The sequence below is a fragment of the Ursus americanus genome, chromosome 14, assembly GCF_024610735.1.
Source record: "Ursus americanus isolate L20-20 chromosome 14, mUrsAme1.1.p, whole genome shotgun sequence".
Lineage (NCBI taxonomy): Eukaryota > Metazoa > Chordata > Mammalia > Carnivora > Ursidae > Ursus > Ursus americanus.
The window spans coordinates 52433909-52457623 of record NC_142140.1 but is presented as its reverse complement, the minus strand read 5'-3'; the positions used below and the strand labels follow the sequence as shown (position 1 = coordinate 52457623).

Genomic DNA, 23715 nt, shown 5'->3' with positions numbered 1-23715 from the left:
CACACTGTTCTGCATGCTTGCTTTTCTTCTCCGTGAATTTTGGTGTCGTTTTAAGTGCAGTTTCACGTCACCATGGAGTAAAGTGTTCTAGGTTTGGTACATGTAACCTGACTTGAAAAAGGCTGATTGAATTTGGCTAAAGCACCCCGAGCAGAATCTGGGAAACCCAGTCACAGAGCCTTCTGTGTTGCAATGGTGTGGTTTTGTGTCTCCAGCAGCACAGCCTTCCTCCCTGGTGCCGCCCTCGTCCAGACGGAGTGCCCAGTTGGTTGGGGTTCTTTATCGCGGCCCAGCCCCGTTCTAGGAGGTTTCCCTGGAGCGGTGCTTCTCAGTCCCAGGCAGTTTTGCATTGTTTGGAGGACACTGGGGGACTAGGTAGTGGGCAGAGGCCAAGGATGCTGTTGACTGTTTCTCGTGTTCAAGTGTCAGCTATGTGGAGGTGGAGGAACCTGCCCTGAGAGCAGTGCTTTCCAGCTCTGGCCCTGCCCCGGGGGGGAGGGGGCACCAGGGGCGCCCCTGACGGCCTTTGCCCGGGCTTCACCTCTGTCTCGGAAGAGCCTCTTGGGTGAGGCCTGGGGCTGCACCTCTGCAGGGACCCTTCTCTTGGTGTCTCTCTACCGTCTGACCAGGCACCGTTTGAATTCTCAACCCCGGGAAGTCCCTTGGCCTCCTTTGCTTGGTTAACCATAGCCTTTGGAAGATAAAACTATTCTTGACTCAGAACTCTTCAGCTGAGGGAGAAAATCCAGTGTGCCTTCAAAGGAGGGAGCTTTGCTTTGGAGAGGTGAAAGAAAGGTGTTCTGCACTAGATAAAAAACAGTTTTTTTTAATTTTGCCTTTTGCCGGAGCAGAGGAGGAGCCAAGTGGTCCAACTCGGGGAGAGGGAGGGGTGGTGTGATGTCCACCTGAGAGGCGGTCCACGGTGTGAGCATTGAGGTCGGCCTGCCGTGCGCTGGGATCCCTTGAGTGTATGTGCGCGCTAGTGGAGACAAGACAGACCTGAGTGCTGGCTCCCAGTGTGACACGTCCATGACCCATCGTCTCTCTTAGACACTTCCAGGGGGCTGGGACAAAGAACCCCTCGAGATCATTAGGACCTTGTGTTAAAATGAGAAGACACGGGCTGTGGATGGATTCTGTGCCACTCAGAAGCCCATGGGGAAGAAGGCCCCGCCTGCCAGATTTCAAACTGTGGGCCTGCGGTCTCGGCACAGGTCTCCGCGCCACCAGTTTCCAAAGCAGTGACCACCACCACGTTGAAGTTTCTAAATGCAGGCCCTTCACAAGGGCAGGAATCTTGAAGAAGACTCTGGAAGAAACTCCTAGGCCATCTTGAGGCGGAGGCCTCAGGGAGCTGTGACTTGGTGCCACATTCCAATTCTTGTGAAAAAGGGCAGATCCCTGGATGGTTTCTGTCAGATGGACACCTGTCTCTGCCCCTGGGCCTGGCCTGAGTGCTCCCAAAGCCAGGGCAAGTTGTATTGAGCTGCGAGACCTTCATTGCCAAGAACAGAGCAATATCAGAGATGTAGGCTCTTTCCTTGTTTCTTCCAGCTTCTGGTGACTTCAGGCATTCCTTGGCTCCTGAAAGCATCACTCCAGGCTCCACCTCCTTCACAGGACCTCCCCGTGATCCTCTGTGTCTCAGATCTTCTCTTTTCTTACAAGGTCACCGGTTTCTGGATTTCAGCTCCACCCTAGTCCAGGGTGAGGCCATCCTGAGATCCTTCACATTCACGGGTATCAGCAGTTAGGACTTGGATGTACGTTTTGGGGGGAATACTATTCAACCCACTAAAGAGTTGGGTGAAGGCTTTATCCCATGCTGCTGGCACAGCCCTGGGAGGTTGTTGACCACTGCCAGGATCACGTGGTCAGCATGGCGGGGATCTGTCCCAAGGCAACAGCTCACGAGCACACGTCCCTTGGCACCCTAACTGCTCGGGGACATCGTTGGTGCCAGTGGCACTGTGATGCAGCTGGCCAGCAACAGTATCATACGCAGCCTGCAGGACCTGCCATCCCAGGAAGCTGGGTTCGGGAAGAGGTGGCCAACCCCGTGAGCATGGAGAAGACCTGGTGCTGGCGTGTCTCTCATTCAGAGCTCACCGCGGCCTTTCCAGGCATGTTGCTTTCCAAGCGCAGGAAGCCAGCCTGGAGGAGGTTCTCACTGAGATGCTTCTCCAGGTCTTCCTCAGCCAGGGACACAGTGGGCAATGGAGAGATGCCTCAGCCCATGTGCTGCCAGAGGAGTGTGTCCTGCGTCTTTCAGTCACCAGCAGAGATGACCAGGAGCATCAGCGGGAAGAGCCAGTGGCCCACATGCCTCCTCCGCAAGTTGATCAGGGCCGGGTACTTACGTGGGGTATAGACCGCGAGGGTCAGTGACCCAGGACTGGACACCACCCCAGAGGGCTCAGGATGCCTTTGGAGGGAGGAAGGGAGAAAGACCTCCTGACTGACGGAACAGCTGGACACGTCTGTGTGGTGGGCTGAGATGATGTCAGAGGGACAGAGCCTGCCGGGGAATGTCAGCTGATCCCATGGGGGAGAGGTGGGATGGTTGAGACCTAGGACCGAAGGGGGCCTCTAAGCAGTAATGGGACACAGATGCAGGATTTCCACCTTCCTACGTTGAGCAGAGTCACCAGGGTCCTGGTTATCCCTGTGGACTGGGGTCCAGTCTGACCTGGAAGTCGACACCCAGGTGCTTCCACTCTGGCAGGGAAATGTACACTGTCCCTCCGACCACTGACCATTCTTGTGTAGTCAGCAAGGCCTGTCCCACGCCGAAGGACTGACCTGGTCCCCCAGGCCTGGCCTTCTGCAGCTGGGCTCCGCCTCAGGATTCAGTCTGCAGGGGTGAGCCCCACACTGTCTGTGCCCTTTGCACGCCTATCCTGAGACTTCTGGACGCAGTTACGGGCCACACACCAGCAGGCCGCCTTGGCCTGGATGCTCATCCTAACCCATCCAAGAATAAATGGAGACTTAATGTGTTCATTGTTTCATTCACTCCACATGTATTTATCGGGTGTTGCTTCCGTATCAGTCCTGAACAGGGTGCTGGGAGTACGAACCTGGGTCCTGCTCTCATGGAGCAGGAGGGCCCTGTTCCAGCTGGTGCAGGGAGTGTCTGGGAAGGCTTTCTGTGTTTCAAGACAGACAGGAAAGTTAAATTGGAACCAGAAAATGTGTCAGGGAGGGTGAGCACAGGTTACTCCATGCAGAGGAACAGCATGCACAGAAGTTCAGCCGTGTTGGGAATGGACTTCAGGGAGCTCAAGTCAGGTGGGGGAAGCTTTCTGGTTGCAAGATGGGAAGTGTGGCTGGATGTCAGTGGGCGCCAACCACTACAGGACCTTGACAGCCAAGCAGTGGAGTTCTAACCTTTATCCTGAGGGCGGTGGGGAGCCATGGGAGGATTCTGAGCTTTGGAGAACCCAGGCTCAGTTGTGCCTCAGAACAGTCTTTTTGGCCGTTGGGCAGAGAATGGGTGTGTGGGAGAGGATAGATGTATGCAGGCCAGGTGATCAGCAAAGAGACTCGAGTTCTGGAGTTTGAACTGAGGTTCAGGGTGATTTAGGCCATAGAGTCCATTGGGCTGGGTGAGGAAACCGCTCCCAGACCTAAGAGGGGTAACACCTACATGCCCCAGATAGGGCAGATAGGCCCAGAGAGGGGCACTGCATTGCCTCAGGCCACAAGAAGTAGAGGGCCCCTGCTTGCAGGCACTGTGCTCTGTGGTTGGTGTACAAGCAGAAAAGTCTAAAACGCCATGGAAGTCATTTTCCCTGAGATCGCAAGTCCTGGTCCCACGCCCTTCCCAACGTTTCCCAAGAAGCTGACAGCTAAGCTCAGCCTACTTGGCACTGGGCTTTGGGGGGTGAGAATATCATGGAATGATAACCTTCATCCCTGGCGGGATAAACTGGAGAAAACATACTCTCCAGCCTCCCGGGACACCCGCCATCACGGGGCTCCAAGTACTCTATTTCAACGTCAGAGGTATTCGAAACCCCCATCTCCTCTTCCAGAGGTTCTGGATTCCCAATCCGTGCCCAGAAATCCGACTCCTGCTCTTCTGGGTCCCGAGACCTCAGTACCAGCTTCTTCGGGCCAATCACCTAGTCCCCGGGTTTGGGGGCTTCCCTGGGCGACTGTGGCATTGCCAGTGAAGGGGAGGTTGGGAGATGTGGTTGGAACCCCCTCCAGCCGCGTCTCGAACCTGTGTGCGGGCCTCCACACGGGGGGCGCAGAAACCGGCCCAGGCCCCTCTGCCAAAACCTCCCTTAGCAATCCACGTCCTATTCGCCCTTAGGTCGGCCGGTGCACACAGCCCGCCCCTTTTAAGCCCAATCGACAGACCCCGAATGCTACAGGCGCCGCTCCCACCAGTCCCCGCCTCGAGACGCCACGCCCTTGTGCCGTCAGCACACCTCCAATTGGGCGCTCTTGCAGGCTCCGCCCACAGCCGGGCTCCCATAGGTGTCTCCCGCCTGGTGCTCACAGCCAATCGCTTGGGAAAGGACGCTTTCCCAAGGCTCCGCCCTCAGAGCCGCCGCTTCCCTGGTCTCCGGGCAACGTGCGCGGCGCTGTCCAGCGTTCTGAAGACGCGCTCCCAGCGTCTCTCGAATAGTGGCGGCCTTCTGGCGCCCCCAGCCCTCCCTGCTGAGCAGCGCCGAAACCCCTAAAGCAGACGTCAGTGAATATCAGCTGCACCCCACCTCCACACCCCAGTTTACCTCTTGGTAATAAAAAGAGCGTGCCCAGAAACCCCCACCCTCCCATCTGGCTCAGGGGAAAGCTGAAGTCCTTGTTGCAAACCAGAGGCCCTGCAGAACCTCACGCTGTGACCCTCTCACCCTCATCTTCCGGTTCCTTCCCTCACTCCTTTCAGCCACACTGACCTCCCCGAAGCACTGCAAACAATCCAGACACATTCCACCTCAGGACCTTTGCTCTCACCTGAAATGCTCTCTCTGAGAGGTTTTTTTTTTTTTCTTTCAGATTTTATGTTTAAGTAATTACACCCAGCGTGGGGCTCGAACTCACAACCCAGAGATCAAGAGTCACAATCTCCACCAACTGAGCCATCCAGGCGTCCCTCTCTCTAAGATCTTATATGATCTCCTTCAGGTCTTAACGCACATCTCACCTTCTGGGTGATTCTGGTCCTGACCAGCCTACTTAAAATAGTCACCTCCCAGGGGCGCCTGGCTGGTTCAGCTGGTAGAGCATACGACTTTTGATGTTGGGGTCGTGAGTTCGAGCCACACATTGGGTGTAGAAATGACTTAAAAAATAATAGTAATTTTCCAACTCTTTATCCCCTCCCCTGCCCTCTGTATTCCCCAGCACTCATCACTACCTGAGATATGGTATGTTTTACTTATTTTTCTTGTTTGCTCATCCAGGGCATGGATTTTTGTTCCCTTGTTCACTGCTGCATTGGCAGCAGTGAGAACAGAGCCTGACACAGAGTGGACGCTTTTATGTTTATTACATGTATATTCATGTGCATATGTGAGCACTTAAAGTGCGCTAGACCCTGTATACCATCATGATGACCCTCTGCCCCAATTTAAAGATGAAGAAAGTGACACTCAGAGAGTGACATTACCTGACCAAAATCACCTGGCTTCTGAGTGGTGTTCCCTGAGTGCCCCCCATTCCTCTGTTTGTAACCTTTTCACCCCTATTCTATGCTGCAATCCCTAATACTGCCTTCTACTTCAGGAAAAGAAACTGTATGAGAGGGTGGCTTCACAGAGCTCAGACAGGACTAAATTTCAATTCCTGTTCCTTGATTAGGAGCAGGTGAATGTCTCTGCCTTAGTTTCTTCATTCATAAAATGGGAATGATAGTAGTACCCATCTCAGTATCCTGTGAGAAGTGATGACACTGTAGGGCTTCCCAGACAACTAGCACATCTGGGCACCTGCTCCAATAGTGTTGGCTCTTAATCATCATATTATTGTTATTTGAATGAACTAAACAAACAAACAAAACCAAAACACATTTAAAAACATCAGGAGAAACAAACTGAGGGCCTCAGAGGGGAGGGGGGTGGGGGAATGGGATAGACCGATGATGGGTAGTAAGGAGGGCATGTATTGCATGGTGCACTGGGTGTTATACACAACTAATGAATCATCGAGCCTTACATCGGAAACCGGGGATGTACTGTATGGTGACTAACATAATATAATAAAAAATCATTTAAAAAAATAAAATAAAATAAAAACTTCAGGAAGATGGCTCTCTCCCTCTGCGGTGGCGGCGGATTGTGCAGACATGGCCAAGATTAAGGCTTGCAACCTTCCTGGCAAGAAGGAAGAGCTGCTTAAACCGCTGGAAGACCTGATGGTGCAGCTGTCCCAGCTGCGTCACCGAAGTGACAGGTGGCGCGGCTTCCCAGCTCTCCAAGATCTGAATTGTTCGAATCTCCATTGCCTGTGTTCTCACCCTTGTCAACCGCACTCAGAAAGAGAACCTCAGGAAATTCTACAGGGGTAAGAAGTACAAGCCCTTGGATCTGTGGCCTAAGAAGACGCGTGCCAGGTGCCACTGACTGAAGAAGCATGAGGAAAACCTGAAGACCAAGAATCAGCAGTGGAAGGCCCGGCTGCACCTGGTGCGGGAGTTCACGGTCAAGGCCCTAGGACTCGCATCTATAAAACACAAACTGACAATAACAACAACAATAATAATACTAAATCAGGAGGATGACTAGACTAGTATTCTGTGTTGCAAAACACATAGAGGGGCACCTGGCGGGCTCAGTTGATAAAGCATGTAACTCTTCATGTTGGGGTAGTGAGTTCGAGCCCCACATTGGGGGTAAAGTTTACTTAAGAAAAAGCATATATCTATTATATAAATATAGACATATACATATACATTCAAAACACTAAATTTTATTTATTATTATTATTTTAAAAGATTTTATTTATTTATTTGACAGAGAGAGAGACAGCCAGCGAGAGAGGGAACACAGGCACGGGGAGTGGGAGAGGAAGAAGCAGGCTCCTAGCGGAAGAGCCTGATGCGGGCCTCGATCCCAGGACGCCGGGATCACGCCTTGAGCGGAAGGCAGACACTTAACGACTGAGCCACCCAGGCGTCCCTCAAAACACTAAATTTTAAAAAGAAAATGCTCAGCAGCTCAACCATGTTGAATTCTGCTGCCAAATTACAGAAACTGAATAATGAATGATGTCGGCAAATGGCTCCAACATCTGAAAAAATGTCCAACCTCAGTAAGAATAACAGACATGCCAACTAAAACCCCAATGAGACGCTGTTTCACACATACCTGATTGTCAGAATTGAAGAGTTCTGAAAATGGAAGAGTAGACAGATTCCTTATTTATTTATTTATTTATTTATTTATTTATTTATTTAAAGTAATCTTGGGAGCCTTGGGTGGCTCAGTCGGTTAAGCGCCTGCCTTTGGCTCAGGTCATGATCCCAGGGTCCTGGAATCGAGTTCCGCATCAGGCTCCTTGCTCAGTGGGGAGCCTGCTTCTCCCTCTTCCCCTCACTCCTGCTTGTGCCCTCTCTCTCTCTGACAAATAAATGGATAAAGTCTTTTTAAAAATTAAAAATAATCTCTACACTCACGTGGGGCTCAAACTCAGGACCCTGAGATCAAGAGTTGCACGCCAGGGCTCCTGGGTGGCACAGCTGGTTAAGCGTCTGACACAAGGACGCTTTCTTACACTGCTATTGTAGGGGTCAATTTCTGTAATCGCCTGGAAAAAAGTTGGTGCTGCCTAGTAAAGTTGAATATCCATCCGGTCTAGGGTCTTGCGAGTCCATTCCTAGGATTCTTGCACAGGTGTACAAGGAGATGTGTACACAGATGGTCAAGCAGAGCTGTTTATAACAGCAAAAATGAACAAAAACACTGAAACGTTCACAGGTTCATTGGCTAGAGAATGAATAAGTATCCTGTGATACATTTATACCAATACCTGACGATACGCGGATTTACAGAAGAAAAGAATGGATCACAACTAAATACGACACAAATAAATCTTAGGCACATAATCGTATGAAACATAAAGTAAACCACAGGGACTAGGTGTGGTATAATGATTTTTAAAAAGATTTTGTGTATTTATTTGGCAGAGAGCCCAAGCAGGGGGAGCAGGAGGCAGAGAGAGAGGAAGAAGCAGACTTCCCGCTGAGCAGTGAGCCCCACTTGGGGCTCTACCCCAGGACCCCAGGATCGTGACCTGAGCTGAAGGCAGATGCTTAACGGACTGAGCCACCCAGGCGCCCCTATAATGATTTTATTAGAATAGATGGGATAGGCACTGAGGGCCAACAGGCAGTTTCTCTCATGCCTCCTTTTTGCTATTGAATTATTTTTTTTCAAAGATTTTATTTATTTATTTGACAGCGATAGAGACAGCCAGCGAGAGAGGGAACACAAGCAGGGGGAGTGGGAGAGGAAGAAGCAGGCTCCTAGCGGAGGAGCCTGATGTGGGGCTCGATCCCACAACGCCGGGATCATGCCCTGAGCCGAAGGCAGACGCTTAACTGCTGTGCCACCCAGGCGCCCCTGCTATTGAATTATAAAATAACTATTATGAAACTTACATTTGGAGTAAATCATAATGTTGGGAATGTTGCTGAGACAATTCCATGAGAGAATGATCTATGACTAGTGGAAAATGGCAGTTCAAAGACTCCATTTATAAAAAGTATTAAAGTATGAAATCTTGTAGAAAATGAAAAAACCCATAGTATATCTAAATGAATCAATCAAAAACAACAACAGCAACAGGAAGAAAATACATATTTGCTAATATATGCTGACAAATGTCTGTGAGTATAGACAAGAATGAATACTAACCATTATTTAATATTAAGGGCTGAGAACTGTTTTGACAGGGGACACGAGTGGGAAAGATAATTCACAGCATACATTCTATCCACATTTTAAAAAGCATATGGTTCTATATTATCAATTTTAGTTATTATTTTTTAAAGTAATTTCTACATCCAATGTGAGGCTCAAACCCATGACCCTGAGATGAAGAGTCGTATGCTCTTGTGACTGAGACAGCCAGGTTCCCCATATATTATCTATTTTAAAACCATAAATAAGATTATTTAATGAAAACTGAATCCTCAGTAAAGCTTATTACACTCCTCTGTTTTCAAAATTTTCATTGTATTTGATGTATTTTTTCATGTGTACATGTTTTCATTTCTTTATATAAATTTTTACTGTGATAAAAAATTTTACTGTGGAAAAATGTATAAAATATAAAGTTTACCATTTTAACCTTTTTTCATATGTGCTAAGAGATTCCCCCCAGTTTTATTGAGACATAATTGATATATAACATTGTATAAGTTTTATTTGCTTGGTTATTTGTTTGTTTATTTAAAGTAAAATCTATGTCAACGTGGGGCTCGAATTCTCAACCCTGAGATCAAGAGTTGCACACTGAGGCTCCTGGATGGCACAGTTGGTTAAGTGTCTGACTCTTGGTTTCGCCTCTGGTCCTGATCTCAGGGTCATGGGACCCAGCCCCACTTGGGCTCTGCACTCAGCAAAGAATCTTCTTTTTTTTTTTTTTTTAAGATTTTATTTATTTCTGTGACAGAGAGAGAGGGAACACAGCAGGGGGAGTGGGAGAGGAAGAAGCAGGCTCCCAGCGGAGGAGCCCGATGTGGGACTCGATCCCGGAACACTGGGATCACGCCCTGAGCCAAAGGTAGCCGCTTAACGACTGCGCCACCCGTGCGCCCCCAGCAAAGAATCTTCTTGAGATTCTCTTCCCCCCCCTCCCTCTGCCCCTCCTGCTCGTGCTCTGTGCCTCTCTTTCTCTGAAATAAATTTAAAAATCTTAAAAAAAAGAGTTGCACGCTCTACCAAGAGAGCCAGCCAAGCACCCCTGTATTAGTTTTACGTATACAACATAATGATTTGATATATGTATATATTTCAAATGTATTTAAGATTTGTCATCACTAGGGGTGCCTGAGTGGCTCAGTCGTTGAGCGTCTGCCTTTGGCTCAGGGCGTGATCCCGGGGTCCTGGGATCGAGCCCCACATCGGGCTGCATGCTGCTCATTGGGAGCCTGCTTCTTCCTCTCCCAGTCCCCCTGCTTGTGTTCCCTCTCTCGCTGGCTGTCTCTCTCTCTCAAATAAATAAATAAAATCTTAAAAAAAAAAAAAAAGATTTGTCATCACTACACCCAATGTGGGACTTGAACTCACGACTCAGAGATCAAGAGTTGCGTGTTCTACTGACTGCGCCGGCCAGGAGCCCCTCACATGTATTTGATGTTTGAATGGGAAACACAAACATCAAAAAATATTAAAGGGAATCATTTTCCTGCATGCTAGCATGAGGGTCCTCGCATATCCCCTCCCCAGAGACACTGGTGAAAAGTGGTAAAATAACAGCCCTTAACTGTCTCTGGAAGTGGTCCTAAGGGCACACAGTAAATGAGGAAACAACTATTCTAGAAAATCTGTGAGAAAATTCAGTTAGAATAGTGAGTGTTTCTGGTATTTGATATCTTTTACCTCCCTTCCTTCCACCCGTTGGGTGCGGTGGAAACTCCACTCCAGACGGGGGCAAGCAGAGGTGTAAGGTTTGCCCGCCCTTCGTCCGCAGTTGGGCGATCGTCCTCTCAGGAGGGCCAGCAGCTCAGCATTTCTTGCCCTGCTCTCAGCCACCTGTGCTGAGGCTGTTTGAGGCAAGGGCAATTCTTCAAAGAGAGAATAACAGAATTTCCAGAATTATGGAAAGGCTCCAATCACCAGATCCAAGAATTTGAGGGAATCTCAAATAGGATAAAAGAAATCCACACTGAGACACATCATATAAAATTGCAAAATGGCAAATAAAAAAGAATGATTTTTTAAGGGCGCCTGGGTGGCTCAGTTGTTAGGCATCTGCCTTCGGCTCGGGGCGCGATCCCGGTGTTCTGGGATCGAGCCCCGCATCAGGCTCCTCCACTGGGAGCCTGCTTCTTCCTCTCCCACTCCCCCTGCTTGTGTTCCCTCTCTCGCTGGCTGTCTCTCTCTCTCTCTGTCAAATAAATAAATAAAATCTCTAAAAAAAAAAGATTAAAAAAAAAAGATTTTATTTATTTATTTATTTGAGAGAGAGAGAGAGATGGAGCACAGACATGGGGAGGGTCTGAGGGAGAAGCAAACTGCTCCTGAGCAGGGAGTCCGATGTGGGGCTCAATTTGGGGCTTGGTCCCAGGACACTGGGATCATGACTTGAGCCGAAGACATACTCAACCGATTGAGCCACCCGGGTGCCCCCAAAAGAATGATTTTTTTAAAGAAACCAGAAAGACCACATCACAAGAAATAGCGTTTTGATTGAGATCCTACTTCTGTTTTTGTTTTCCTTTTCCTTCCTTTTTCTCCTCCTAGAATTTTAAACATACCTTTTAATTTGCTGCTGGGGCTAAGAGGCACGAAGGGTGCTAGAGCCGAGTCTGGGATTAGAAGAAGAAATGGAAGTGGGGTTAAGTCAAGCGGTTGGCGCGGGGAGGCAGCCACCTCCTAGGGAGGGTCAGCCTCAGAGTATCCATCCAGTGTGACCTCCACCTGTCCCTCTTCATAGTCTGACGCCTGGAACCTCGAGCCGTCCGCCGCTCCCGGGATCATGACTGGAAGCCCTCAGCCAGACCGCGGATGGAATAGACACAGGATTCGCTTATGTGCTCCGTCCGGCCCAGCTCATAGCCTACACCCAACGATGGCTGGGTCACTTCTGCCACCACCACGTGTGTCTGCTGCAGCCGGGCCAGGTCCCCGCTCGTGGATGAGCCTGCGTCACCCTCAGCCTCAGCAGCCTCTTCCTGACCCGCGCCCAGCTCTGGGGCCGCCACGTGCTCCGTGAGCACCGCCCTGCAGCCCCGCAGCCGGGACACAATCCCCCTGCTCGGCTCCTGGCGGATGTTCCCGCGGAAGAAGAGGGCAAGGTGGCCCGGTTTGCCCGGCTGGCCACATTCCCGCCGCCGCCCAAGACCCTACTTCTTAATAGTAATAATGGATAACAGAAGCCACAGCAGAATATGTTTGGTGGGCTAAGAGAAAATAATTGTCAACTTATTAAGTATATACCCAGTGAAACTTCTTCTTCTTCTTCTTTTTTTTTTAAGTGGGCTGGACGCTGGACGTGGAGCCCAACACCGGGCTGGAACTCACTACCCCGAGATCAAAGAGGGGAGCTGAGTGAGATCAAGAGTCCGACGCTTAACCCAGTGAACCACCCAGGTGCCCTGAGACTATCAAGAATCAGGGTAGGGCACCTGGCTGGCTCAGTCGGTAGAGCACGCGACTCTTGATCACTCTTAGGGTCCTGAGTTGGAGGCCCATGTTGCGCATAGAGTGTTTTTAAACCAACAAACAAATAAAAACCTTAGCTCAGTAGCTACAAATAATTCTTCAAGGAAAACAACATAACCAGACGGATATACAAGTGAGGCCAATAAAATATTCCAGAAAGAGATAATTCCAATCTCGCATAATTTCTTCCATCAAATAGATATTTGAACACCAAACTCAGGCAAAGACAGTACAAGAAAGGAAAACTATAGACCAATATAATTTATAACAGATGGGGTGCAAAAATTTTACACAAAAAATTAATTAAAATTAATGTAAAATGCCATAGTGTATAAAAGATACCATGACCAAGGTGAGCTTATACAGAAACGGAAATAAATGTGTTAATAAATAAGAAAATAAATTCATGTCCTTGGGCATTTTAAATTAAATGAGCCAAATAATATGGCTACTTCAGATACTGGAAAAGCATACAATAAATATTTATTTATGACAAAAATCTGTTCGTGAACTATGAATTGAAAGGACCTTTCTTTACTTAATACGGTGCATCTTCCAAAAACTTACAGTAGGTATCATACATAATGGGGAAATGTTGAAAGCATTTCCTTTAAAATATCTTCAGGTATATTGTATGGCGAGTAGAGAACAGAAGCCACAAGACCAGTGAGGTATGTACTGTAATAATCCAGGCAGGAGATGCTGGTGGCTACAGAGGGGGTGTAAACTAGTCGATTCTGTATAGATTTTGAAAGCAGAGTGGCTAGAATTTGCTGATAAATCAGATGTAGGGAGTAAGACAGTGAGAGGCCAAGAACCACCCGTAAGTTTCTGGTCTGAGTTCCTGGAAGGATTGAGCTGCTGAGAAGGGGAAGATGGAAGGATGTAGGCCAGCTTGGGGAGACAATCAGGAGCTCTGCTTTAGACATCTAGAGTTTCAGTGCCTATAGACACCCGGTGGAGATGTGAAGGAGGCGTCTGCAAAGAGAAGATGGGAGTTCAATGAGAGAGGACTACACTGGAAATAAAAATTTGGGCATTGTCAATGTATAGAGGTCTTTTTTTTTTTTTAAAGAAAGATTTTATTTATTTATTTGACAGAGAGAGAGACAGCCAGCGAGAGAGGGAACACAAGCAGGGGGAGTGGGAGAGGAAGAAGCAGGCTCATAGCGGAGGAGCCTGACGTGGGGCTTAATCCCAGAACGCCAGGATCATGCCCTGAGCCGAAGGCAGACGCTTAACGACTGAGCCACCCAGGCACCCCAATGTATAGAGGTTTTAAAAGCACAATATGAGTTATAAGGGACATGATACAGAGTGATAGGGGTGGAGCATTAAGATCGGGGGAGCCAGGAACAACTGATAAAATACGAGCCAGCCATGGGAAAATCAGAAGGGAAGAGTATTGCAGATAAAGGCAAGAGCAAGTGCAAAGGCCCTGAGGTGGACATCATGGTTGGGCGTTTTCCTGACTTGGCCTCAGTGAAGACTCTCCACCACCCCAAAAAGCTGGCATTATTAGTCCCCAAGGCTCCTTGAAGGTCAGAGTCTTGCTCAAATCAGCACAATTGAGGCCAGTGGGCCACTGAGAGGAAGGATTCTGGGGCAATGCTGCCCTCTGCTGACCGGGACAGATATCAGCTCCATTTTCAATAATAACAGTTATTATATATTATATAATATTTTGTTATTATTAGTGAACACAGTGCTCAATAAATCCATGACCCAGCCTCTCTCATTCCTGTGCGGCATGAAGGCTGGCACTCGTAGGTATGTATGTAGGTCTACACTGAATAAATGAACGAATAAATGTGGCTAGGTTCTGAGTCTCAGTCTTCTCTTCCGTAAATCTGGGATTCTTTCTCTCATTGTATAAACCAATGTATATTGAGCACGTACTGTGTGCTTAGGTGCTGTTCTACGTTTTTGGGACAAATCAATGGGCAAGATAGACAAAAGCCTGTGCAAGGCAGCTTATTAAGATCTCTATATATCCATACCTCTCGGTCTTTACAAAGTTTATTTTAATTTATTTGTTAAAAGATTTTTAAGTACCCTCTACACCCAATGTGGGGCTTGAACCTAAAACCGCGAGATCAAGAGTGGCATGTTCTACCGACTGAGCCAGCCAGGCGCCCCTTTTACAACGTTTTTAATGCCGAAAGACACTTATTCGCCCCATTTTACAGAGGAGAAAATTAACGCTTACGGGCTTTGACTGTAAAGCAGGTAATTCACCGGGGTGGGATTCGAACCCATAACACTATTTGTTTTTCCCGACCACATGCCGGGAGTGGGAACAAACTGGGCGCTCCGCGGGAATGAGCAAGCCGGCGTCCGTTGCCATGGTTCCCGCACGCACTTCCAGAGCGACAGCCCGAGTCCCGCCTCACGTGACCTCGGTCAACATGGCGCCGCCCAAGGTTTTGCAGTGTCCACGTGGTTCCGTTAGCTAAGATGGCGGCAGCAGTCAGCCCGACGTCTCTTGAGTCGGCCCCGCGGATCATGCGGCTGGTGGCCGAGTGCAGCCGATCCAGGGCCCGGGCAGGGGAGCTGCGGCTGCCGCACGGGCCGGTAGCCACTCCCGTGTTCATGCCCGTGGGCACGCAGGCCACTATGAAGGGTATCACGGCCGAGCAGCTGGACGCCCTGGGCTGCCGCATCTGCCTGGGCAACACCTACCATCTGGGTCTGAGGCCGGTGGGTGGGTTCTGCCTTGGTGGGGCGGCGGCCGAGAGTGGGGAGTACGGGCACCTCCGAGGCAGGGGCATACTCTAAGTCAGTCGACAAACGTGTATTGAGCTCCCCCGGTGGCCCGGGCCTTGTGCTGGGCGTGAGGGATGCGCCCTCAGGGTAGCGCTCACCCCTAACCTGATCCTTTCTTCCTCTAACCCAGGGCCCCGAGCTGATCCAGAAAGCCCACGGTCTCCACGGCTTCATGAACTGGCCCCACAATCTGCTGACGGTGAGGTGGAGTCGGGGCCGGGATCTCAGGGCACTTCTCAGAAAAGGAGATTCTCCAATCCCACCCCCCTGACAGGCCTGCGGTGCGATTTCCCCCAGGACAGCGGCGGCTTCCAGATGGTGTCTCTCGTGTCCCTGTCCGAGGTGACGGAGGAGGGCGTCCGCTTCCGCTCCCCCTACGATGGCGACGAGACCCTTCTGAGCCCAGAGAAGTCCGTGGAGATCCAGAACGCTTTAGGTGAGCGAATCCCGGGCCCCCTGCTCTTGCCTCGCCTCTAGAGGGTGGAGGTGAGGCCGGCCCGTTCCTTAAGCGCTGCTCGGCGTTGGGTAAGTCACTCCCGCTGCCTGAGCTTCAGACGAGCCAACTCAAGTGAGGATAGTTCGCAGAAGTAATGACGTAATGTTTGTGAATCTCTTAACACAGGGCCTGACATGTAGGAGCTTTTATTATTATCTTTAATGCTATTCTTTCTCTTAAATGGCAAATTGGCGGGGCAAAGATAATATTGAAATAATGAGAGCAAAAGAGGGGGATGGGGGAAGCTTTCGATCCCTCCTATTTCCATCACTATCCCTCATTCCTTGATAAAAACAATGAACGTTTCTTTTTTAATATATATTATATATAGTGCACATTATGTAGTTTCTAGCTCTACCTCCTTCCTTTCTTCCTTTTTAAAATGATTTTATTTATTTATTTATTTATTTATTTATTTATTTATTTATCTGAGGGGGGAGGGGCAAAGGGAGAGGTAAACAATCCCTAGTTGACTCCCTACTGAGGCAGGAGCTGAAGGTGGGATTCAAGGTGGGGCTAGATCTCACCACCTAGGAGATGATGACCTGAGCCAAAGTCAGGAGTCAGAGGCTTTACTGACTGAGCCACACAGGCACCTCTTTTTTCTTTTTTCTTTCTTTCTTTCTTTCTTTCTTTCTTTCTTTCTTTCTTTCTTTCTTTCTTTCCTTCTTTCCTTCTTTCCTTCTTTCCCTCCTCTCTCCCCACACCCTCCCCTCTCCCTCCCTCCCTTCCTTCCTTCCTCTCTCTTTCTCTCCCTTCCTCCCTCTCTCTTTCTTTCTCTCTCTCCCTTTCCTCCCTCCCTTTCCTTCGTCCCTTTCCTCCCTTTCCTTCCTTCCCCCCCCCTCGTTGAAGAAGCGAGTTCCTTTCTCCCATGGTGTGTCACAGGATCTGAATTTTGCTGATCACACCCCCATAGCTCTGTGTAACAGTTTTCTCTTGCCTTCTGGATTTACCGTAGGTGGTAGTCAGATCTTGAGGTTTGCGCCAGAGTCAGGTTCAGGTTTCCTTTGGCAAGAGGGCTTCACAGTGTGTATCTTTCCATCAGGGAGCGCCTAGTGTCTGCTGGGGTCTCCCAGGGCACCATCAGTGCTCTTTGCCTGGGACTCTCAGGCCATTAGGAGTTCCAAAGTGGTAATATTCTTTCTTCATTTATCAGCCAGATTATTTCTGTAAAGAGAAACATCCCTCACCTACTCCTGGGAGACCAAGTAGTTCAATTCATACAGGAAAAGTGGGATTCATTCTTTCCCTTATTTACTAGTTTTCATGGATTGATTACTTAGCATCCTCGAGCAGTGATTAAGCTTTAGTGTTTTTAGGGTCACCATGAAATCATGGGCTTATTGATTTATTTATTAAATCCTGGGTTTAAATGTATTTGCTGTGTCTCAGTCTTTTCCAGTTGAATCGATCCCTGTTGATTCTCAGCTTGCCCCATCTTTGGTTTGTGTGCTGTGCTGTGCTTTTTTCCTGTAATGATGTATGTTGGCAATATTCCGCTGAGCTTTTTTTTTTTTTTAAGATTGTTTTTATTCATTTGAGAGAGAGAGAGACAGAGAGAGCACAAGCAGGGGGAGAGGCAGAGGGAGAGTGATAAGCAGAGTCCCCCACTGAGTTGGGAGCCTGACGTGAGGCTCGATCCCAGGACCTGGAGATCATGACCTGAGCCGAAGGCAGATGCTGACTGAGCCACCCGGGTGCCCCTCCCCTGAGCTTTTCTAACATGTATAAATCCACAGCCCCTCATCTGAAATTCTTCGGGTCAATTCAGAAGTGTACTATTTTATAAAGATAATTCAGTATACATAGCATCCTGGTAGGTCTGGGGCAGCACCCTGTTGAACTTTCCTTTTTCCTTTTTCCACTTAAAAAAAACTGTGGCAAAATATGTATAACATAAAATTTACCATTAAAAAAATTTGCCACTCTAACCCTTTTTATTTATTTTTAAAATTTACTTATTTTTTTAAGTAGGCTCCATGCCCAACGTGGGGCTTGAATGCATGACCGTGAGACCGAGAGCGGCGCGCTCTACTGACCGAGCCAGCCAGCCAGGCGCCCCCGCTATAACCGTGTTTAAGTGTCTGATTTAGTGGCTCTGAGCACTTTCGCTTTATTGTGCACCCGTCACCAGCATCCGTCTCCAGAACTCTTCGTCTTGCGAAACTGAAACTCCGTTCCCATTAAACACTAACTCTCCCTCCCCCTCCGCCAGTCTCTAGCTCCCGCCATCTACTTCCTGTCTCTATGAATTTGACTTCTCTAGGGACCTCATATACGTGGAATCCTACAATATTTGTCATTTTTGTGTCTGGCTTATTTCACTGAGCATAATGGCCACAAAGTTGTAGTATGTGTCAGAATTTTCTTCCTTTTTTTAAGACTGAATAAGTCACCTGCTAAATCGGATTTTATTAAAGATTATAACTGTCTTGGGTTTTGTTGCCAACTTAGTTATGCCATAAGTGTAATATAAAGTTTTTGGTTTTGAGAAGTTTCTAGATTTTGGAATTGTGGGAAAGGAACATTCTGTGAAGGGTTGGACCATGATTTATTTAGTCAGACCCCTGTTGATGGTCACTTGGGCTCCCAGTATGCTCTTGCCCGCCGCATCATGGCGGGTCACTTTGTAGCGACAACATTTCGCTCTTGAAGGGTAACTTGGCAGGAGTGGGATTTTATCCTGTGTGCCTGGGCAGGGTTTTAGCTGGGGTGAGGCAAGGTCCAATGGGTATTTTAAAGAGCTCCCTCTGGTTGTTGTATAAACAGACTTGGGGGCTACGTGGGAGTTAGCAAGACCCGAGGGACTTGCAGGGCCCAGCTGGTCCCCAACAGGAAGCGAATTTCCCAATGATGGTGCTTCTGTCTCACCCCCAGGCTCAGACATCATCATGCAACTGGATGACGTGGTCAGCAGCACTGTGACGGGGCCACGCGTGGAGGAGGCCATGTACAGGTGTGTGTGTGTGTGTGTGTGTGTGTATCAGGGGGAGAGGATCCTAGTCCTGTAGCCTTGTCGCCTTACCCTGGGGCTCATGACTGGGGCCCTCTTACAGGTCAATCCGCTGGCTGGACCGGTGCATTGCAGCCCATCGGCGGCCAGACAAGCAGAACCTCTTTGCCATCATCCAGGGGGGGCTAGACGCGGATCTGCGGGCCACCTGCCTCGAAGGTAGAGCCATGTGCTGGTCCGTCCGGGGCTTGTCCATCACTGAGGGCCCCACAACGGGCCTGGCGTGTGATGGTGCTGATGGTGGTTGTTAATGGGTGGCAGGAGTAGCTGAAGCAAAGGCCCGGAGGCAGAACAGACTAGAATGTTGGCGGGATGATAGTAATTCTGATAGCTAGCAGTTTTGGGGTGTTCACCAGATGCTATGCCATATGCCGGTCACAGATTGACCCACTGAGTTTTCATACCCATCCTGTAAGGTGGAGACTACCAGGTTTCTGAGTTACAGAAGAGGAGCCTGACCCACAGAGCTGTACAGTCACTTACCCAAACCACCCAGCTTGGATGTTGCAGAGCTGGGATTTGGACCCATTTCTTCGGCTCTAGAACCTGTAGCATTGCAGTACAGGTGGTGCCTCCTCCCCCGGGTCAGGAGTGAGGGGTGGGTCCCGGGGCATTGTGCTGACATCCGAGGCCCTCGGATACAATGCTGAGGTACTGGGGAGCCATGGAGGGCTGTTGAGTGGGAGAGTGACAGGGACAAAGGGGCATCATGGAAAAATCCATGTGGGATAGGAAGCAGAAGGCCCATGAAAAGGTTGGGGTATTTGCCCAGGGGAAGAGCGACAGGCCTATATGAAGGCCGTGGCCAAGGAGACAAAGGGAGGCAGAGATGGGGGCTCAAAGGCAATGAAGTGTCATAGGCAAGACTCTGGGTCCTACAGTTTGTCTGGCTGGATCCAGACCTCTGATCTGCCGCCTCATGGCTGTGCACCCTTGGGCTAGTGGCTTGGCCTCTCTGAACCTCCCTTTTTTCCTTTGGGCACATATTCCCAATGTCATGGGGTCGAAGTGAGGATAAACGGGAAAGTCTGTTCCAAGTCTTGTGCCCGTACCTGGCATCAGTGTGTACTGTTGTGCACACTGCCCTTGTTGTAATTCCTTTTGTGATCAAGCTGTGCCAGCTCCCGGCCCAGTAAGCCTTTTTAACGGAGACCCCCAGGCAGAGACACATTTCACGTCACAGCTCAGTATGTGTGGACACAGTTGAAAGCAGTAACCAAGACTTCACAAAATGTTACCCTTACACGTGAAACGTTTTCTGGCATCCTCTGTTCTCTCATTTAAAAAAAAAACCTACCCCACCGGTCTTGCCCTAGCAAATTCAGTTCTCAGCCACGCTGGTCATGCTTCTCAAAGTGTTCCAAGCTTAACTGCACCAGCACCACCTGGGTTCTCCCCCACGACTGGATCAGAGTCCACGGTGAGCAGGGAGGGGGCGAGGGGGCTGGGAGGCCACATTTGAACAACTTGTCCCCAGTGGATTCTGCTGCTCGTTCCAGCTTCGAAACCTGACGCTTGGACCGGGTCCATCTTGTCGATGCTCTGGCCTCCCGTGGTTGAACTAGGCAACGGGGGCCCAAGACACAGCTGGGCTCGGACGCTAGACCTGGGTTCAAATCTAGCCTCTGGCATATGCGGCCTCAGGCTAGTGTCAAGCCCCAAACACCCCAAAAATGTGCAGAGCTGCCGCCCCTTCTCTGCGATTCCGGAGCCTAGTAGCCCACTTCTGAAATGCAGCACACTCAGGAATTTCCAACCAACTTCTTTGCTGGCCAGGCCAGACCTATGGGGTTATTTACCACCGTTGTTGGGCGTCTCTTCATGCGTTGCCGCTGACACGTTTCAGTGTTTGAGGACAGGCTGCTGTCCAGCATGTGGGATGTTTGCTGTTCTAAAATCTGGGAAATGCTCAGTTTTGAAACATACCTGGCATCATCTTTGGTGGCCGTTAAGGGAGCACAGGCTGTGGGCCTCGCCTGAGGATGGAGGGAGGGGAGGGAATTCACACGCGGCAGGCACTCAACATATGGTAGCTGAGATCACCAGCAGCCTTTAGACAGACGGATGGAAAGACAGACAGACACCCCCCCTTCCCCATGTCTCTCTCTCTCTTCCTGAGGGACTGTGGTGGTCTGGGCAGGGTCTTCCCCCCAGGGGCTGCAGAGGAACAGGTATATTTTCTTCTGCCTGGTGGCCCCTCACCTTGCCCTGTCCCCCCAGAGATGACCAAGAGGGATGTGCCGGGCTTCGCCATCGGGGGCCTGAGCGGGGGCGAGAGCAAGGGCCAGTTCTGGAGAATGGTGGCTCTGAGCACCTCAAGGCTGCCTAAGGACAAGCCACGATACCTGATGGGGGTCGGGTATGTGGAGGGGAGGGGAGACAGCCCTACCTGTGGGGAGCGGGTTCCTGGGGACTCCTGCCTGCGCTGGCGTTGGTGGAAGGACACAGCCCTGCCTGGGAGGGGACTAAAGGAGGACATGGCTTTCCTCTGGGGGTGGTTCAGAGGGAATGTGGCCCAGTCCCTGGGGAGTCGGAGTGTATGTGTGGGGGGAGACCTGGGTGTGTGACCAGGGCATGAGGTTCTCTGCTCCCTCCCCCCGTGGCCCTCCTCCCAGCTATGCCACTGATCTGGTGGTCTGCGTGGCTCTTGGATGTGACATGTTCGACTGTGTCTTCCCCACGCGGACAGCGGTGAGGCCCTGGACAAGGGGCAGACGGGGGTTGGGGGTTGGGGAGGCTGAGGTGGGGGCGGGGCCGGTGAGGATGAAGACCTGGTTGACCTCCCTTCCCCTCCTCCACCCCTCCCCCAGCGCTTTGGCTCCGCTTTGGTGCCCACCGGGAACCTGCAGCTGAAGAAGAAGCAGTATGAGAAGGACTTCCTGCCCATAGACTCTGACTGTGCCTGTCCCACTTGCCAGAAGTAGGGGAGGATGGGCCTGGGGGCTGGGGGCGGGTGTGCGGGGGGGGGGGGGCAGGACTCCGCGGGGCTGAGCCCCAACCTCCTGTCCACAGGCACAGCCGGGCCTTCCTGCACGCACTGCTCCACAGTGACAACACGGCCGCCCTGCACCACCTCACTGTCCATAATATCGCCTACCAGGTGGGCCTGCAACAGGGCGGGCCAGGCATGGGGTCAGTGGGGGCGGGGGGGGGGAGGGCCCGAGGGCCCCTTGGCTCACACCTTGGCTGCTCCCTGCCCCCTGCAGCTGCAGCTGATGAGCGCCATGCGTGCCAGCATTGTGGAGAAGCGCTTCCCTGACTTCGTACGGGACTTCATGGGCACCATGTATGGGGACCCCACCCTGTGTCCCACCTGGGCCACTGAAGCCCTGGCCTCGGTGGGGATCACACTGAGTTGATCTGGCTTGGAGGAGGAGGGAATGGGAGGTATCGAAGGATTTTTTTTAAATTATTATTCTAATTTAGAGTGTATCTGTGCCTTCTTGGGAGGGTGGCCTGTCTTGGTCTGCTTCTTCCTCTGAGTGTCACTGTGGCCAATGTGTCGTTGCCGTGTTGTGTCTCCTCCCCGCCCCCCACCCTCTGTTGATAATAATAAGTAACCGTAGCAGCAGCTGATCCCTGGAAACCACCTGGTGCGGTCCAGCATGGACGATGCACCCCAGCACGGGAGTTGCATCCTGTTTCCTGTGGCTCAGGCCCCCCAGCCACCCTGAGGATCGGCACTTGTTCCCCCACTTTTCACAGGTGAGGAAACAGGTTTAGAGGGAAAGTAGCTTGCCCAGGGTCACCACTGAGAAGTAGCTCCCGCCGGCTCCAGAGCTCATGCTCTGAGCCTTGACTCCTTAATTTTCCTGTCAGTAAACAGCGATGGTGACAGTAGGTGTGACCTAGCAGGTGCTTACACTGTGCCTGGTACTGTTCTAAGTGGTTGTCGTGTGTATTTAGTTCTTACAACTTTATGATGCATGTGTAGCTGCATTCCCTGTCTTACAGATGAGGACACAGGTTCAGAGGAATGAAGTGAGCAAATAAATAGGCGCATGATCTAACCTAGATGGGGCCAATTACGGGCTAGTGTTCTTAGAAGATAAGGGTTTTTATATTGAAAAAGTAATCCATGTGTACAATGTGTAGGATCCACTATTCTAATCGCATAAAAATGCAACTATTTGATCAGTTTGTGTATTCTTCCAGAGATTTTCCATGTGTATATATTTTTCATGAATGTGGGCGCCCTTTATGTGCGGTTTGGTACCTTTTTTTTCCCCTCTTAGTATATTTCAAATTGTTTACACGTCAGAACATGAAGACTTCCTGTCTTACAGCTGTTGCACAGTATTTATTTAACCAGCTCAATGAAGGGGGTGTAGGGTGTTTTCCCCACTGTGGTCAGGGCTCCAGTGCCAAGCCTTGTCCGTTGACTTTGCCCACCTCTCTCGAGACTGGGGTTTTAGGTCTTAGAGCAGGGCATATACCATTGGCCACTCCTCCATTCCCCTGTTACTGCCTCATCAGCCCACTTCTCAACATCCATTGCATCTGACTCCTTATTGGGCTTCTCTCTGGCAATTTATGCCCAGGGGAATCAAATAACTTCTTTTCGTAAAATCCTTCCACCTGTCCCCTGCTTTTTTCCCACGAGGTCAAGATTCCTAGTTCCCAGAACCTCCAACACCGACTGCAGAATAATAATCTTTCCATGGGGAGAGGATCCGTTGACTTTCATTGGGTACTCAAAGAGGTCACGATGCGCTCAAGTTGAACGATGGGGGAACAACGTTGCAGGCGTTAGCCAAATCAAGTCGGGGCGTGAGCAAAGGTATTCCTAGGAAAGGGCACAGCATTTGCAAAAGTGTGGAGGTGAGGCTTTATACGGATGAAAATGAGAGCCAACAATGCAGCGCTAGTCCGCCTCTCCCTAGGAATTATCAACACCAGACTCCTCTTCAAAGCGCTTTGAAACCCCGCGCGAAAAGTTGGTTTGCAAGCCCCGGGCCGAGATGCATTCTGGGACATGTAGTTTTCTCTAGAGGCCGGAAATTCAGAAGCGGCGATCACTACCGGGTCCCACCACGAGGTGTCGCCCTTCGGCGAGTACGATGGGCCTTATCCTTTACTCCAGAAGACTCTATTAGACC

General features: G+C 50.2%; 1 protein-coding gene and 2 pseudogenes across 1 annotated transcript; 2 read left to right on the top strand and 1 right to left on the bottom strand.

Moving 5' to 3' along the window:
- Positions 1-6298: 6298 nt before the first annotated feature.
- Positions 6299-6838, top strand: LOC123777760 (large ribosomal subunit protein uL29 pseudogene; annotated as a pseudogene).
- A 4616-nt stretch (positions 6839-11454) lies between these two features.
- Positions 11455-14688, bottom strand: LOC148108988 (5-hydroxymethyl-dUMP N-hydrolase pseudogene; annotated as a pseudogene).
- A 61-nt stretch (positions 14689-14749) lies between these two features.
- Positions 14750-22899, top strand: QTRT1 (queuine tRNA-ribosyltransferase catalytic subunit 1). The gene is made up of 10 exons (XM_045774597.2): positions 14750-15041; positions 15238-15306; positions 15405-15543; positions 18481-18559; positions 18660-18775; positions 20837-20975; positions 21232-21307; positions 21427-21536; positions 21629-21716; positions 21823-22899. Exons 1-10 carry the CDS (start codon positions 14799-14801, stop codon positions 21973-21975), a joined length of 1212 nt encoding a protein of 403 aa, XP_045630553.1. The 5' UTR covers positions 14750-14798; the 3' UTR covers positions 21976-22899.
- Positions 22900-23715: the final 816 nt, after the last annotated feature.